General features: G+C 43.5%; 1 protein-coding gene across 1 annotated transcript; it reads right to left on the reverse strand.

The window, feature by feature from the left end:
• Window positions 1–12,220: 12,220 nt before the first annotated feature.
• Window positions 12,221–13,967, reverse strand: GPR141 (G protein-coupled receptor 141). The gene has a single exon (XM_090287783.1). The coding sequence runs from the start codon at window positions 13,902–13,904 to the stop codon at window positions 12,996–12,998; it is 909 nt and encodes a 302-aa protein (XP_090143909.1). The 5' UTR covers window positions 13,905–13,967; the 3' UTR covers window positions 12,221–12,995.
• Window positions 13,968–19,258: the final 5,291 nt, after the last annotated feature.

Consider the following 19,258-nt stretch of genomic DNA (forward strand, 5'->3'; position numbering starts at 1 on the left):
GTCGCTTAGCCTGAGTGAAAATGAACTCACTGATGTAAGACGAGAGTGTATCTGCACCAGGGATGGAAAAGAAGTCGTTTCAGCGGCATGGTATCAAAATACGAGACGTTTCGGAGGGAGGGAGGAGGGACGGGCAAAGGACAGGCGACTTACTGGTCGTTCCTAAATCTCCCTTGTGTGAGATTAATCTAAATTCTACATTGAACATTTTAAAGTCAAGCCTTTGATTCTTTTTAGACAGTTATCTTCATCCTGAGTGACTTATCTCTTGATCTGGGTTTTATTTTAGGACGTTTAAGCTCTACCTGCATTTATTCTGTAACTTCACTGATCTATTATTCCTAGAAGTGTCTTTAACTATTTCAGTTATGAGTTTTGCCATTGAACTGAGAGCCAATTAAGTACACTTTGCGATTTATAGAGAACCTGGCCATTCGAACTTCCTGCCATGAAATGTTTGCTACTAACTCCCTCCAGGGGACACGTTTACATTTTACAATTGTTCTGGGAACTGTCTAGACATGAAAAATCACTGTCACTACACTTTAGCACAATGTGGGTTTCCTTGAAGTTGCATCTTAGCATGAATCATGCTTTGCTTGATTTACTGATCTTCCTAAATTTCATATACATTCATTTTACGGAGTAATTCAAGTGTTTTGTTATGTTAGCAGTGTGTGTATTTTTTTTAATGTAGCATCAGATTCTGCATACACTGCGGCAATGTGTATTTCTCTAAGCAAGACCCAACCAAACAAACTATTATTTGGAGTTGTTTTCTGCAGACATGTCTCGCAAGCTTATTTACTCTCTTCCTCCTAAATTTGTTTCCCTGAATGTCCAACGTGGTGTTTAAAGAGAACCTATGAAAATCTGTATGAATCACTGTTTTGTTTGACCTATACTATGTCAATATCCCTCTTTATTTAGAAGATTGTTTGTTGATAGGTGTTTACCATGGGTCATCTCATTTTATTCTTAGGTGTTTGGTAGACTTCACCAGCAAAATCACCTGACCTGGGGTTTTCTTTGTGTGGAGGTTTCTGAGAACAAGTTATATTTTTTGAATAGAAACAAGGATATCCATATTTTCTTTCGGACCTTGTGTTAGTTTTGGTAAGTTATGTTTTTGAAAGACTTTGTTTCATCTAAGGTGTCAAATGTATTGGCATACAGTTCTTCATAATATTCTTTTATTATCTTTTTGATGTCCTAGGATCTGTAATGATATCTGTCCCCTCTTTTGGGGAAAATAGGGCCTCAGTGGTGACTTATATAACTTGCTGGCTCAAGACATCATGATTTGCTGCTAACCCCTGGTTTGCGATGCACTGTATATATTTACCTGAAATAGCTCACAAAATTTTACTTGACAAATGATCAAAACTACCAGTGGGATGAAAAATAATACCCCCAGCTGGAACAATTCAGTATAGCTATCAAAAATACTTGGAGATATTTCCGACCTAGAATTGAAAACTTAAAGATCACAGCTGCTACAAATCGTAGTGTTTTAAAGATTCTCTTCACACTCATCATGTGGCTTTGGTCCGTATTCATCCTCATTCCAGTACCAACACGATGGTATCAACAGATGGCCACCATGTTTCTTCCCCTCCTGCCCAAGCATCCCATCCAGAGAGCAGGCAGAGCCTCCTCCTGGCCTCCCCTTGGATCTGGGGCTTTAGAACCTTGTTTGACGCCCAAAGCCAGACCATAGAAAGTCCTGTGGCCGCTGCTGCCTGGGCTTCTTGACCACGTGGTCTGTGGAAACCCCTGGCGGGCAAGAAGTCAGCTCCCCTGAGCTCACCGCGGGCTGCGGGGCAGGGGCAGGTGCTGCAGTCACTGGTCTGAGCGGGCGTTCTAGCCACACACGCTCCACGGCACCAGACTCAGGAGGCGAGCCATCGCGAACCCTCCAGATCGGCCCATCGCCAGCGGAACGTCACTACGTGCTTCAGCCAACACCAGGTGGAACAGAAGCTGTCACGCCACGCCCTCACACCTCACCGATGAAACCGAAATAAATAAGTGCTTGTTGTTGGAAACCACTATGTTGTGGGGCTGTTACCCAGAAGATAACCATCACCAAGACTCTTATGTAAAAGAAGGCAAACAGCCCTACCATCTGGCCTTATAAAAACACCTGCGATTTCCAGGGTACTGTAGAGAGGACCCGGGAAAGTGCTTCCACCCAACCCGCCCCGCTAAGTAGCATGTCTGGCAGCCTCGTTCTCCACAGTACTGGGGTGGCAGTTCCCTCTCTAGAAATTATGAAGTCCCTGCCAGCACAGCAATTTCAGTGTAAGATTATTGACTCTTCCTGGTCTTCGGCCCGTGAAGACTGGTTTTGATGTTCAGGACCCTATAACGAACAAACAGGACCTTCTGGTCATTGGGTGTCATCCTGAAAATAAAATCATCTTCATGTTATCAGGAAATACCAGAGCAGTAACCCCCAGGGTGCACTGTGAGGTTTCAGCTGCTACCCATACTGGGCTCGCTCAGATTTCAGAGTGCCTGGAGACAAATCTCTGAGTGAATGGGTCTGTGACAGGGGATTTGCTTCCCGGGGGAATTCTGAACTACTGGGGTGTTAAAAGGCTTTGTGTTGGCTGCCCATGGAGCTCCTTGCAACTTGAAAGTCACTCTGTGCTTTGCAGCCACTTCAGCCAAGAGGACAGTAAGCAACACTGCAAAGGTGAACATATAAATAAAAAGGACTGCTGAATTTAATCAGATCCCTGGTGCTCATCAAACAACATCCTAGGTCACAAATTACTTGTAGTAAAAGCCTCGGACCTCATCTGGCTTGGTGAGAACTTCATTGAAAAGTGTATATGAAGTAATTGGAAGGGTCTGTTGTGGATTTTTAATCTTCCTTTTCATTTTTTAATGAAGAACAATTGTGTAGCCACAGAAAACACAGTCAGTGTCTAAAGTCATTGATTTTTTCTGTGCTCAGGTAAGAATCATTCTCATTAAACAAAATAATGTAGAGAAATAGTTGCCATTTAAAAAAAAATCATGTCCTTGGAGCGTATTAAAATCTTTATAAGCCTCAAATGGATGCCTGCTTCTATAAAGCTTTGAAGTGCTCCTATTGAAATTGTTCAGATCACTGAAGTAAATAAAGAGACTTCAGACGGACACGCATGCCCATGGAAAGGAAACCGAGTTAATGACTTATCTCCCGGCCTTGTTTTTAACTTAGAAGGGCACTTTTTAAAGTATTTTTCTATTGCCTTAACAAAAGTTATTAACTACAGGGCATACCGTTTAAAGAAAATGGCTTGTAAACACTAAATCGTATTCACCCTAAAGCTCTGTGGCTACATAGTTCGTAATAATCACCAGTTAGAAAGTGTTCCCTTCACAAAGGCCTACTTTGGTAGTAGAGTGGCTTGTATTTAGCAACGCTCGTTGGGGAATGAGTAGAAAAGCTATCGTACCACTGAGGTTAGGAAAATATAGAGAGATTTTACTCACTGAGCGACCAAATTGCTTTGTGGCTTACAATTACATTGTAAATGCACAAAAAGCCATAACAAAATAGTTGTGTCATTTTTGGTTTTTTATGTAGGTATCAAAAGGTACATTGTGGATTATTCTTCCACTTGTGGAAGCGCTGGTTCCCGTCCATATCCTGGAGGATTCATTCATTCACTCATTCATTCATTCTTTTCTCAACAAATATTTAGTGACCATGTATTGCTAAAAACTGTTCTGTAGTCTGGGCTTGAAACATTAAACAAACCAGAAAAAGATATTTCTACCCTCATAAGACTTTCATTCAACTTGAAGAGAGAAAGTTGGTTTTTAAATTTCGAATCAGTGTAGCGTGAAGAAAAATACAGCAGGTATGGAATGGTGCGCAGCGGGAACACTGTTTCCAGAGGAGGATCGGTGAAAGCATGATGGGCGGGACATGTGATAGAACCTGGACAGAGCTGCCGTTTGGGACAGACGACAAAAACACATCTGTGTCAAGTTCGTGGAAGACGAGGAAAGACTGAAAAAGGGTTTCAGAAAGAAGGGGACTAAGGGAGCCAGTGAGCAAAGACTGCGGCTCAGGAGGCGGTTGCGGATCCAGGTTAAGTTCCCGGTTTTGAAGGCCATGTAAGGACTGGCGGAGAAATAGTCCTTGGTGGGAAAGTCACCCTGAGGTGTGAGGGAGCCGTGGGGCGGTAGGCCGGCCACTTAGCCTGGAAAGGCCGGGGACAGACAAGTCCTTTGTCCTCTGTTTGTGACGTGCATGAAAGCCACCTCCATTTTCACGTTAGCAATCCCAGTACAGTCTTCCTGAAGGCCTCTTTCTCCTTGGCCCCTAACGAGGGCCATGTTTTTATCCTCGGGGCAGAGACCATAAATCTTTGTTTGTTTGTTTTGCTGACACAGGTTTTAACAGTCCTAACTCGCATATATCGTCACACTATCTACAAGTCAGAAGAGTAAATAAAAGTTCCTGCGCCCCAACCAAAGGCTGTTCCTGGGCAGGAACCCTCCGTGAGGAACTGGCCTGCTGGGCACACCCCAGCCTTTTCAAGATTTCAAAAGTGGGAAAGTTTCCTGAAACCTGGTCTTTTTTAAAAAAATTATTATTGTTTTCCTATTACAGTTGGCCCATTTTTTCTTCCGTTGCCCCTCACTACCCCGCCCCCCCCCCCCACATTCAGCCCCCATCCTGTCATCCATGCCCATGGGTCGTTCAAACTAGTTCCTTGTCCTGAAACCTTGTCCGAAAGGCATTCAAATGTTGTGCTAATTGGCAAGCATTAAAAAAAAAAAGGCCACCTAATATCAATTTGCAAGAATCAAGTTCATTTGTGTTGCAGTGAACCGTTATTGAAATAAGCACACAAATCACTAAATGTGAGCCAAACCAAAAGAACTATTGCTTTCAGAATTGTTTTTGCTCAGATAGCTAAAGAGATACGTTTTAATAACAAGCCTTTTAAGAAAAAAACAAGGTCTAGTTCAGAGTTCTGAAGACCCTAAAAGCTTACTATTCTTACTGCATTTTCCTTTCTTTCCTCCTTTGACCATTTTTAAAAAATAGATTAAGCTTAACACTCAAGAAGCTTGGGGAAGCAGATGCAATTTGTTACTCTGGGTTGCCACCTAGTGTCAAAATAAAGAATACATTTGCCTTCTGTTCCTTTTTGGAAACTTCAAGAGTATTTTCCATAAGACAGAACTAGAAGCTAATAGTACAGTTAGAATACTTTTAAAATATAAATTAGCTCTATTTAAGGTGCATTACCTGCTGATTAGATACACATATACAGAGTGAAAAGATTATGATTCCACAAACCACATATAGCCATGTGTTTGTGTGTATGCATGCATGTGTGTATGTATGTGTAGATAGACAGGCAGACAAGCAGATAGACCTAAGTGCCCCCCGATGGGTAAATGGATAAAGGAGATGGGATATACAGAGAGGCTGTTTCCATGCCTTGGCTATTGGCAAGAAGGCTGTAAAGTGCAGATACCTCTTCGAGATCTGGTTTTCCACTTCTTTGGGAATATTCTCAGAAATTGGATTGCGAGGTCATATGATAGTTATATTTTAAAACTTTTTTGAGGAACCCCCATACTATTTTCCACAGTGGCTGCACCAGTTTACATTCCCACCAACAGTGCACAAAGCTCTCCTTTTCTCCACACCCTCGCCAGCACATCATTTCCTGTCTTTTTGAAAACAGCCATTCTGACAGGTGTGAGGTGGTGTTCCACTGTGGTTTTGGTTTGCATTTCTGGGATGATCAGTGGTGCGGAGCATCTTTCCATGTTCCTGTTGGCCATTTGTGTGTCCTCTTCGGGGAAAAATGCCCATTCAGTCTCTACCCATTTTTTAATTGGATTGTTTGTGGGGGCTTTGGCAACTGAGTTGTGTGGGTTCTTTACGTATTTTGACCAGAGATGTGATGTGCGAATATCTTCTCCCATTTAGTAGGTCACCAGTCAGTTTGTTGTTAGTTTGTTCTTGCTCTTGTTGCCTTTGCCTCCAGTCATTGCTAAAACACGTCAGGGACTTCATTCCATGTTTTCTTCTAGGAGTTTTGTGGTTCCAGGTATTAAATTTAGGACTTTAGTTCATTTTCCGTCGGTTTTCCATGTGGTATAAAACAGGGGTCCCATTTTATTTGTTGATTGGTTTTTGCATGTGGTTGCCGGTTTTCCCAGCACCATTATCGAGGAAACTATCCTTTCCCCATTGTAGATCCCTGGATCCTTATAAAATAGGTGACCACATGTGCACTGGTTTATCTCTGGGTTCTCAATGTGGCTTTTAATACCAATATACTGTTTTATTACTATATCGTTTTTAAATATTTTGAAATCAGGAAATGTGATTCCTCCAGCTTTGGTCTTCTTAAGATTGTTTTGGGGTCTTTTGTAGCTCTATGCAAATTTTAAACTTAATTTTTCTATTTCTGTTTAAAATGTCATTGGAATTTTGATAGGGATTGCATTGAATCAATAGACTGCTTTAGATAGTATAGACTTTTTTTTAATATTTTATTTATTTTAGAGAGAGGGGAAGGGAAGGATAAAGAGAGGGAGAGAAACATCAATGTGTGGTTGTCTCTCGCGCACCCCCAACTGGGGATCTGGCCTGTAATCCAGGCGTGTCCCCTGACTGGGAATCGAACCAGCGACCTTTCAGTTTGGAGACCGACATTCAGTCCACTGAGCCACCCCAGCCAGGGTGATAGTACAGACATTTTAGTAATATTAATTCTTCCAATCTATGAGTATGATATAACTTTCTATTTATTTGTATCTTTTTCAATTTCTTTCATCAGTATCTTACACTTTTTATTGGTACATATCTTTCACCTCTTGGTTAAATTTATCACTATATATTGATATTTTATTCTTTTTGATAAGATTATAAGTGCAATTATTTTCTTAATTTCACTTTCTGATATATTATTATTTTATAAAAATGCAACTGATTTTTGTATATTGATTTTGTATCTTGTAATGTTATTCAATTCATTTATTAGTTCTTACAGTTTTTTGATGGCATCTTTAGATATATATAACAATTGTTATATGTATATAACAATATATCATCTGCAAATAGAAACAATTTTAATTCTTTCTACATTGGATGCCTTTTGTTTCTTTTTCATGTCTGATTGCTCTGGCTGGGACTTCCAAAATGACATTAAGTAAACTTGACGATAGGGTCTTGTTCCTGATTTTTGAGGGAAAGTTGTTAGCTGTTTAACAAACCATTCATTGTTAATGACATAAAATACTAAGACAGACTTCAAATAGAAGAGCCAGTGGTCTGTGGCATCTTCTCATCTGCTGTGCAAAACTGTCCCTTGGCCCTGGCTGTGTAACTCAGCTAGGTAGAGCATGCTCCCAAAACGCAAGGGTTGTGCATTCGGTCCGAGGTCAGGGCACATACAAGCACCAATGAATGTGTAAATAAGGAGAACAACAAATAGGAGATTCTCTCGCGCGCCCTTCCTCTCTCTAACATCAGTAGATTAAAAAAACAAAAAAAACAAAAGTCAAAGCTATCTTCCCGTTTGCTGCCCTCATTGCCCCGCTTGCTTTTCGAGAGCTCAGCATCTTCCTGCTGCCCACTGCTTGCTCAGAACTCCTAACCAAACTCTCCCAAGACCCTCCTGCTCTCAGTTACTGCTCCTCATACCTGGTCTTATCTTCTGTCCATAACAGGTCTTGCTGGTTCTCCAAGTTCCTCTCAATGTGAAGGCTCAGATCTAATTCCCAAGTCCATCCTGCCTGAGGCATCGGGCTATTAAGAGTTTCAGTGCCACTCCCCGCCTTCCCCATCCCCATCATCACTGCTAAACCTACCAAAATGCGGGGACCACAGGTCTTTTACAGTGTCCCCCTGTTGAAGCCTCCATCAGGGGTTTTAACATTGAGGCCCAGACCCTAACCTCTGAACATTCCAGGCCCCTTTGTTCTCCTTCAGATAATGGAACTTGCTTGTTTTTCTGAGCTCTGCTTGGCTAAGGCTAGTCCTATCACTGAAGCAGGCAGGGCCCAGCCATGCCAAGGCCAAAGTCCTTCTCAGGGTCCCTGGCTGATGTCTGGTGTTTATTTAATATCTGTGGATGCGTTTTCCATCCTGTGCCTTCTCAGTATTATCCAAGCAAACCCATCATCACTTCGCCCCTTTACCATAGAGTTTTTGTTACTGTTTACAAAGTGCTATAATCAGCCCCTGTCTCGAGGAGCGTTTCCTTGTTGCTACCAGCCCCAGTAAATATAAGAGTCCTTGGTTTATGCCTCATCTTATCAGAAGCTAACTGGGCAAAATCTACCCAGTCTAAGAAATGACAGCTTCACAAAAGTTCACCTCACTGACGTCACATTCGAGCGTTGAGAATGGATTGGCCCACTGCCCACCTTCAGAAGAACTGCCATATTGGCCTCGGAATTCCGTTTTGATGACGGCCGCATGTCGGAGGATTTGGGGAGGATTGGGGGATTTTCAGCCCTTCTTGAATCTTTCCAAACAAAACTCATTTTGCCTACAAGTAAAATAGTCTGTTTCTCTCTAATTTATTGTATATGAGGTCAAGGAGGAAAGCTGGGAAACTCAATGACCCTTTCAGAGGAAAATTAAGAAATGAGCGAAGGCAGAGTCGAGTTCCGTTTCATGGAGGCCAGCGGCATCTTTCTGCCCGGGCCTCCAAACCTGTCATTACCCATGGGGTGGGTTCAAAGGCTGGTAGATGTTGACTGTGAGCCAATCTGAGAGTTGGGAGGCTCAAGGAAATACCGCTGCCTTACAAGAGGGAGACACACATATATACTTCTTGTGTGTTTCCCTAAGGTTGCGGCCACTCTTTCAGTCGCTGCAGAAACAAGTCATTTAGAACTGAATCAAGCTGAGGTTCAATATTCCCAAAATATAGAATATTTTTTTCTGTTCATAATGTCCTCATTGTAAATCTCCCTTTTAAAACCAATCCTGTTGGTGGTAGCTCGGTGGTTCTTAACTCCTGCAAAGCCAATGCCTTACTCTTTATTGCTAATACGTGGTAATACATTTACCATTGTAAAATAAACCTCACAGATAATATAACCCTCCTAAACTATTATATGCATAATGTCCTAACTGTAATACAAGTGAGTAACAAAACAGAAAGTTATTTAAAATAAAATAATATGTACTTCCGTGTGTAAATGTTCGGTCTTTGCCAAGGAGATGAGATGAGGCGGTGTGAGGCTGGCACACATATTTAGTATCTACCTGACTACAACAGCTACAAGTATTGTTCACAAGCACGTTGTGTTGCTTTTTAATGCAACAGGTGGTGTTGCTACTGATAATGTGATTTTCCAAAGAAATGAGCAACTCTTGGGAAAGTTCTAAGGAAAACAGCGTAAAAGCTTTCCTCAGTATAAACGGTAGCTGCATTTTTAGAAAATTAAAAAAATTGAAACCATACCAACAAAATACTGTGTGTTTATGAACACTGAATAAAACGTAACTGCTCTGATCGTTGTAGGCATATGTTTTACTTCAGGAATGTCTGAAGAATGTTCAAATGCGGACCAAGACCGGGTCATTCTTTCTCATGCAGACAGTTGTGTGTCCTTTCTCCGGCCCCCATCACCAGCAGTGCCCTCTTGTGACTGTGTTATCCAAAACTGGCCTGAGAGGTCACGGTCACCCCCAGTCCTGCATGAGATTTATTTTCATAGCAATTAGAGACCAGGCACAGGCAAGTGGAAAACTTTAGTTTATTCTGTAAATATTGCTGAATAAGATATTTTATGGAATATTCCATTTCTGTATTTTGGGTAACATTTCTTATAGGTCCACAGAAATAGGCCCTTCATTATAACATATAATAATACAGAGAAAAGCATAATTGTCTGACCTCAACATATTTAAAATCTGAAAGAGACTGTAATACAATCTATAAGCTAGCACTTATTATCATAGACAGATATGTTAAAAAGAGAAACTTGATGTAATTCGCATACATTTTCTCTTTCAAAATATTATATTAGTCCCAGGCGTACAGCACAGGGGCTAGACGATCGTGTACTTTACCCGGTGTCCCCTTCAGTGTTTCCGACACCCACGCAGCACCACGCACAGTTACCACGACGTCATTGGCTGGGTTCCCTCGGCTGCACTCACGTCCCCGTGACTATTTTGTAACTTCTTACCCCCCCCCTTTTCTCACCCATCCCCCAACCGCCTCTCACCCCGCGGCCCCCCTCTGTTCTCTGTATCCGTGAGGCCGATTTGTTTATTTTGTCCTTCCGATCGTGCGGTATTTGCCTTCCGCTGCCGGGCCTGTCTCCCTCGGCATCATCCCCTCTCGCTCTGTCCACGCTGCTGCGAGTGGCACCCTGCCCGATGGCGCCCTGCCGAATGACACCCTGCCCAACGGCGCCCTGCCGAATGACACCCTGCCGGGCCTCTTGACAGCGAGTCCCAGCCGGCTGAGCGAACGCGCCACGCCGTCTTCACGCGCTCATCCACCGCTGCGCACTCGGGTTGCTGCGGATCTTGGCTGTTGTGAATAAGGCCTAACTGAACAAAAGGTGCATCTCTCTTCCTGAATTAGTGTTTTCCGTGTCTTTGGATACGTTTCCGGAAGCGGACTTGCTGGGCCGTAAGGTAATTCTATGTTTTTAATTTTTTGAGGACCCTCCACTGCTTCCACCGCGGCTGCCCGGGTCTGCGCTCTCACCCACAGCGCCCGAGGGTTCCCTTTTCTCCGCATCCTCGCCAGCAGGTCCTGTGTGTTGGTTTATTGATGATGGCCATTCTAACCGGTGGGAAGTGATACGGCATTGTTTGAGTTTCTCTGATCAGTGACATTGAGCATCTGTATGTCCTCTTTGAAGAAATGTCTATTCATGTCTCCTGCCCATTGTTAATTGAATTTTTTCTTTCAACTATATGAATTCTTTATAAATTCTGGTCATTAACCCCTTATAACCAAAGGGGTTATAAGATGTGTCATTGGAAAGAAACTATGTTCGCCCACCCAGCAGGTTGTCTTTTCACTTTGTTGACAGTTTTCTTTGCCACGTAAAAACTTTAGAGTTCGAGGGAGTCCCGTTTGGTGTTCTTTTGTCCCCCTTCCCCAAGGAGGTGTGACAGAAAGCCCTACAATGCCAGAGCGTGTTGCCTCTGTCTCCTAGGAGCTCTATGGTTTCGGGGCTTACATTTCAGTCTATAACCCATTTTGAGTTCATTCTTGTATGTGGTGTGAAAAAGGTGGTCTATTTTCATTTTTTTGCATCTGTCCAATTTTCCCAGCATCATTTATTGAATAGCTTGTCTTTACCCCTTTGAATATTCTTGCCTCCTTTGTCAGATATTAATTAACCATACAGCCATGGGTTTATCTCTGATCCATCGGTCTATGTGTTTTCCAGAAACAGTTTTAAAAGTTTTAAACTATTTTACTGTAATAATAAGTTTCTTCCAAATTTTATGTGTGTTACAAATTTTCTTTACAATTTTTATTGGTCTTAGAAATTTCCTTATCAATGTTATAGGTCAAAATTAGAAAGAAAAATAAAACTAAGAAAAATGGGGAAAGAATGCAAATAAGAAATTATAACTTGAAAAAGAAAAGAGGACACAGTAAAGAAAATTTAGAAGAGGCAAAAATTTGGAAACAGGTTAAATGCAGTAAGTTGCTGCCTCTTCTTCCTCAAAATTAATTTCTACGACTCAGCAATTTTAGTGATCAAAGAAACTCACGGAGGTATTTCTTATTCATCTGTTGCATTTATGGATCCATATAGCATAACAAATTAAGAAAAATCTTTAAATCCTGAACATTTACCTCTCTCTCTCTCAAAGAAAAGTTACCTTAAATCATTCATTTCTTCTATTCCTACCAATAATTGCTTCAGGTTTTCTGAAGCATTAAATATGAAACTGGATCATTTCCTTAGAAAGTTTCAAGATTATGAAAGTTTCAAGGAAATAGTAGAAATATGGGCAAGAGGGAAGAAAACCCACAACTTTATGTATTAATTTAGCATCCTAATCTCATAGTTCTATGACATTTTTACATATTTCTCCAAAGTTCTACTTTAAAGAATATGGTTTACATTTATTTAAAGACATGATTTTAAGAGAAGTCTAAAGATTTCAGTATAACTTTCTGTCTCCAAGGAAAATCTAAATTACTCTAGAAATCCTTCCAAACAGAAAAGGGAAAAGAATTAATCACTTCTATTGGGAGCTCATTTTAATGCCTAGTAGCCTACTGGTCAGAAATATTCTCTCAGTTACACTCTCACCTTTATTTAAATATATTTAGTTAGTTTACAAATGATTTTTGGAGATATTGAGGAAGTTGATCCAAGTCCTTAAACTTGACCTTTCGAAGGATAATTCTAGGCAGTCTTGTTCGAGTAGAAGGCCAAGAGTCCCGTTCCTCTTGCTTTCTAGGTAAGTGACTTCCTACCACAGTTATGATCATCTAGAAAAGTTTCTTACTGATCCCCCCACTTGTCTGTTTTGTTTTGTTTTGTTTTGTTTTGTTGTCAGCGTGTGAGTTGAATGGGCATCTTATCTAGTTAGCACAGTAAAGTTTCCAAGCTGAGTTACAGCCAGAATTAAGTTTCCTAAGGTTTTATGTGGAATGTAAAGAACAGAGCTTAAGAAACACCATGCTTCTGGCTAAGGAAACTAAAGTGAACCAGTGAAACTCAGAAAGCATGAGGCCCGTGGTGCTTGGACTGGCCAAGTAGACACTGTGTTGACAAATAATGCAGTGTTGCAACTCCAGGTGGATTGAACACCCCTACTCTTTCCGTGGACATCATGTAGAGACGGTAGGGACTAAATAAGGACTGGCATGGAGTGAGTGCTCTGACATCTTACAGTCCTTCTGTGTGGCCGCATCGAGACATGGTCTTAATCAAGTAATAGAATTGCCTGCCTGCCTCCCACTACCCATTTCCTCTCCCAGTATAAAGGAAGTAGGTCTGAATACTGCGTTTGGTGGCTAATGACACAGAAGGCAATTCCACAGGTCAATGATCTTCTGCTTAAACCAACGGCTTCCCCCAAGAACAAAGAGCAGCAAATCAAAGCAGCTAATCGCTGTCACGCTCAGGAAGATTTCGTTATAAAGGGCAACAGTGTCGTTACAGTCCTCCGAATGCGCCACAGTATACAAGTAGTAGATCCTAAATAACTGATAGGGAAGGAAGCAAACAAGGATGACCCCGATAAAAAACAGGTTTTTCAGCTGGGCCCAGAACTCCTGGTGGGAGAGCAAGGAGTGGCGCAGCTTCCGCACCATCAGAATGATCATGAAGATCTGGAAGACCAAGAGGATCACCGCAACGGCTATGACGATGACGACTATCAAATAGTTGATGACTTGCACGTATGGAAGAGCAAGCTCTCTGTGGAAATCAAAACAGTTGTCCTCCTCATACGTCTCATGAATCCCGTACTGAGAAACAATGAGGGGGACCACGATGACGAACACCAGCAGCCACAGGCCGGTGCTGGCGGCCACAGCGTGCAGTTTCCGATAGAATTCCACCTTGTCCCTGCGCTTGAAGAACATGAGGTACCTGATGACCAGGATCACCACGTAGAACAGGAACGTGAGGTACATGTGCACGTGCAGCATGGCGCTCACGAACTTGCAGAAGGGCAGCCCGAACTCCCACTTCTGCCGGATGAGGTAGGTCAGGCGGAAAGGCACCGTCAGCAGGAAGACACTGTGGATCACCACCAGGTTAACGACAGCGGTGGTGGTCACAGACCGGGTGTTCATTTTCACCAGCACGAACAGGATGGAGATGATGCCTGCCAGCCCCCCAACAAGCACTGTGCAGTAGAGGCTGGTTAAGTGGGGTGTCCGTATAGCTTTGCAGGAGGAATTACTGGGGGCGGTCATACTTCAGAAGTCACCTGGAAAGACAAAGCACCAGTGTGACCGACGAACTCCCGGAGAGTTTGTACACGCCTCCCTAGCACAGGCAATGTGACTCTGTCATTTATCTGTTTACATGATGTAAACTTCGTGTGCCTTAAAAATGAAGACTCTGTCATAGGCTTGCCTACACACTCTAGACTGAAAACACAGTCAGTCGTTGATTCTTAATCTTAAATAAGTTAAAGACCCCATGCAGGGGCGCCCAGGGACAGGAACATATGTACTTAGTCAAGACGCTCTGCATAAAATTGCAGACACCTGATGCTGAAACATGGATACTAGCACTGGGGCTCCCCCCTGGGAAAAAATCATAAGATGATGCAAAGTTGAGTGAATCCGCTAAGTACACAAAATTTTTTTCTTTTAATTATGATTCTAATTCTCTAATTCCTTCCAACTCAACAGCAGATGATCCAAGAATATTTATACTTAATTCATTTAAAATACTGATCAGTTTGGGGGAAATAAAACTGGCCAAGTCAAGGCAGCAGAAAGCAAGAGGAGGACATACCTGAATTTCGCATCGTGGTCATGATACTGCCCAGCATTAGGGCCTTGGCTAAGTTCTTTGCACAGGCGTGTTTCCCAATTTTCCCATCCCCCAACCTCAGACTCATACAAGAACCACTATTATTTGTCCTCAGGGCTCCTGAAAATCCTTTCTCTAAATAGCCTTGGTATCTTCTAATTCATTATCTACATTCTAATTTATTATTTACTAAATGAAAAAATTAGTAATCTTTTAATTACACCTATCAAGTCACTTTCCTTTCCTATTTAAATTCCTTCAATGGTCCCGCCCCCCTTTTTCTATAGAAAAGATTCAAAATCCTTACATGTTTAGAATGTTATGGGTTCTAGTAAAATCTGATCTCTTGAGGCCAGATTCGAGAAATACTGTGGAGGTGACCTTGACAGGATTTGACTGACCCTATATGGGGAATGAGGGGACAGAAGTGTCTCAATTGCTCCCAGATTTCTGACTTGGACAGTTGTGTGACTGGAGGTCTGTTTACTGACACCAGGGAAACTGAGGATCAAATTTAAGAAAGAACAGTAGTGGAAGTATGCAGTTCGTCCCCGACCTTTGTAACACGTTTGCAGTTCTCCTTGTTCATGTCTTGGCTCTTTCTTTATACAACCAAAATTACCCAGCAATTGGGATGAACCAGCCACTGATACACACAATACCAGTGAATGGCAAACGCGTCTTCCTAAACCATGTATTCTCAATATCGCCCCCAGGGGGCAGAAGTTTGTTCTTGAGGTGTGAAAATTGTTTCTTTTTATGTATAAAACACACATATACTATATAAACAGGCATATAGCCTGTCTGTGGCAATTAGGGAAAAAATGACTAAAAATGCTGCCTAGGGGGTCATAATTTTAAAAATGTTGAGAAGCACTACTAAATAGAAGATGCCAGTCACAACAGCCTACATATTGTATGATTTTTTTTTTTCTAAAAAATCAAAACACATGTGATCGAAAGCAAAGCAGTGTAGTCAGGGCCCAGGTGGCAGGGGGACATACTACTTCCAAAGGGCATCGGGTAACTTCCGGGGTGACAGAGTGTTTTATACCGTGCTGGTTACAACTGCAGTTATTTATCAAAGCTCACTGAATTTATGCTTAACACTGGGCAAGTTCCTTGCATGTAGCTTATATCTCAATAAAACTAATTTAAAATGATGATGATGATGGCGGTGACCTGACCCCAGCAGCCTCTCCTTTTGTGGGCATGAAACAGAACCTCCGTGTGACCCACGTCAAAGGCTGACAACCATTATACTTGTACGGCGTGATGTGTAATCTCTACAGTTACAAAAAGGGGTTCCAGGCAGACATGAAAGTGTATTGTGTTCATATCTGAACCATATCTGAGCTGTAAGCTCTGCTCGTCATTTTCTTCGGCTATTGACCTGGAAGGAGCAACTCCTGAAAGAAGAAAGTAGAACCCATCTCATTTCATCCTTCCCAAGTCCTCCTCCTTATGAACTGCCATGATCTCTCTCTCTCAGACATAAGGAGCCCCTGTTTAATCTCTTGTGTGCCAGCACTACAGGAGATGGATGCCCGTCCGTGGACTCCCTTAACCCTCACAGCAGGCCCGTGTGTTGTCTGTGTGTTACTACATTGAAGAAACTGAGCCCTAGGCAGGTGGAGTCATTCGGCCAAGGTCTCCAATGTCTCTCTCTCTTGCACATGCACACACACACACACACACACACACACACACCCCTTCTGACTATCCATCCTGGAGAAGTGAGTTTGTGTCTCTTAAGAAGGAGGGGAGACCATAAGAAATTTGGTTCCACTCATATGACTTATATGCTCTTCCGTCTTTGTCGGATTTCATGTCTCACTTTCCTCTTTCCTTGACTTGGTTTACAGTAGATCCTACAAGTCAGCTCATTGACCATCTTTTCTAACCCTTTCTGGCCTGCCTTTCTCTACGGAACTTTTCCTCGTGTGTGACCTAGTTTTTGCTGGTCTGTTACACTAAAGTGAGGCACGGGAGGGATGTTACACTGTGTGGAGGAGTGCGGTCACTCAGACAGTAGAGAAGTGTCCGGGTGCTCTGTCGGGGCCAGCCCTGGGCCCCAGGACCCTGCGCTGCTCATCATGGATTTCGGGAACCTGCAGGTGGAGTCAGCGCTGTTCAGCTGGTAACCTCGTGGTGGCGCTGGGTGTCTTCCCCTGACTACCTGGGCGTGGCTCTGTGGTCACAAGCGCGGTTCCCAGACCTTCCAAGATATTCTACTTACATCAGCTTACGTGGATTCTGCTGGCTGCAGGTAACAACCCCAGTCACCTGGTGAATTCCCGTTCTTCCTCCAAGAGTCACCTCGGGCATCACTCCCTCCAGGAAGCCTCCTAATCCCCACTGCCCACTCAGGTGGCAAGCTGCCCTCCTTTGCCTCTGTGATGGCATTTGTCACACAGACCGTCATTCTCAGTTACACTTGGCCTTCCACACGAGACTGACCCGGGAAGAATTAGTGAAGCTTTTAGAATTAATGTGAATACTGTCTCTCTCGGAGCTTATCTCCCATAGCTTCCCTTTCGTTGGTATATTCCAACTAAACGTAATAACTCTTTGCTTTTCCTCGAGCCCCCCTGGTGGGTTCCCCCGCCAGGGCCTCTGCACAGGAAGTCTGCTCTTCAGGAGTGGCCTTCCCCAGATACCTACACAGCCAGCTCCTTCCCCCCACCCCCCAAATCTATGGCCAAAGGTGACTTCAGTCGTTCCTTCCCGGGCCTTCATATCCGCAACACCCACACCGGGTCACTGCCTCCCAGCTCGCCCCCTGCCCTCCCCACCGCATTGCTCCCCGCAGCGTTTACCACTGATGGGCCACATGCGTCCCCCTTGCTCATCTGCCCTCTTGCTCCTTCCACTAGAATCCAGGCTCCTTGAGGACAAGGGATTCCATTTTGCTCTTTTTACTTCTAGCACCCAAAACAATGCTTTGCACTTAATGGCTTCTTCATATATAATTGTTGAATGAATGCAAGCAAACACCCTAAAAGTTCCCATAGAGGAAAATAAAAAACCCAGATAATCTCTAAAAGAATCAGAAATAAGTTTTCATCAGACATCTGACATATTGATTGCTGGCGGAAAAATCTTAATGGTTTTGAAAGACAGTTTTGAATTTAGAATTCTACTTTCAGTCAAACTAGCTTTCAAGAGGGAGGGAAAAGGAAAGTCGTTTTCTGATATATGATCACACAGGAAGTTTATCTCTCTCAGATCCTTCCTGAATTCTCGCTGTATATTCCAGAAGAATGAAGAAGGATATGGTGTAACAAAGATATAGTAGCAAACCAAAGTATAAGTGAATTGCAATTAAATCTAAAATGACCGCATAAACTGCAATACCCAATGGGTTTAACAAAAATAAAAGGAGACTTTGTACGTTAAGGTTTTTGTCTTCTTGGAGAGAGTACTTAACTGTCGAGTACCAAAAGCACATACGAGTTTAAACTCTGGAACATTCAGGAACGGCGCCGTGGGGGCTAGAAGTCTGTGTGGCTTAGAAATGGTGAGAAGGAGGAAGGGACTACAGACAACCGGGTGAACCCAAGCCATGATGGGGTGGGGACAAACACAGAAGCAAACACAAGAGCACAGGAAAGAGACACATTTCAAAGGAAAGCAGTAAATCCAAACATACCTGAAATCATAATCGGTATAAACTATTTAGATTTTGTTTATCCTTGTACAAAAAAGAGAAGTTGTATACAACTCTGTGACTATACTAAAAACCACTGAGTTATATGCCATAAAACAGTGCATTTTATGGCATATGGATTATATCTCAATATAGCCATTATTTAAATAGAGGGAAAGAAACTGTCTGAACTGAGCTCCTGATGATGCAGAAAAAGAGAGAGAACCGCTATCCATAACAGCAAAGGATGAAGACGGAGAGTCAGTGGTGCAGAGCTGCATTCGCGCTGGGAGCGGAGTGGTGAAGGACAGCCCACAGCCCCCGGTCGGCCAGCTCAGTGGCCAGCGTGCCGGGCACTGGGCGCTCTGGGTGGCCTAGCCAGGCTCGGGATACAGGCCCTGGCCCCACGGACCCTGTTCCTCACTGCCCTTTGCTTCCTACTCTGTCCTGGGTTCACTTCCTCCTGCCACACAGCTAACAGTGGGCCTGCGGGCAGAGTCCACCTCCTGACCGTCCAGCATGAGAGACCGGCCCTGCCCCCGTCATTTTCTCCCGAGAACTTAGCGGCGTCTCCCTTTTCCTCGTCATCCTCCATACCCACTCCCTCCCCTAGAAATGAAGGGCCCACGAAAGCTATCCAAGTCACCATCAGGGATCAGAAGACAGAATCAAAAATTTCAGCCTCCGATGGAAGCCTAGAGGGCACCGGGTCCGCCATGGCGCTTAACCTACCAAGACGCTGCCTCCCGACAAGCACCCCCAGTAACTCACACAGCGCTCGGCCCCTAAAGCTCCGTTCCCTGTTCCTGACGTTACTGTCCCCCACCCTACGGCGGCACCGCAGGGGCCCAGGGCAGTGAAAGCCAGCTCCAGCGACAGAGCCCACGTGAAGCCCACCAGAACGTGCGCCTCTTCAGGGACCAGTTCGGAGCGGGGAGGAAAACGCAGCCAGGGCCAGAGGGAGCAGAGCGCTGAGCGGAAGCGGCGGTTGGACAAACGGGCTCCCTGCCTGTGAGATACCCTCAGAGCAAAGTATATTCTCTTATGTTTGTGGAAAACAAATAGGACCATTTACTTTGGCCACTCCGGGAAAACTGAGCAGCATTTTACCCAAAATAGTTTCAGAAAAAGCCCTGG

This window comes from Furipterus horrens, unplaced genomic scaffold (assembly GCF_987537825.1).
Source record: "Furipterus horrens unplaced genomic scaffold, mFurHor1.1.pri manual_scaffold_9, whole genome shotgun sequence".
NCBI classification, from domain to species: Eukaryota; Metazoa; Chordata; class Mammalia; order Chiroptera; family Furipteridae; genus Furipterus; species Furipterus horrens.

Bases quoted from the DNA above. Each gene is read 5' to 3' on its own strand.
- GPR141 (XM_090287783.1), bottom strand. From the start codon at position 13,904: ATGACCGCCCCCAGTAATTCCTCCTGCAAAGCTATACGGACACCCCAC.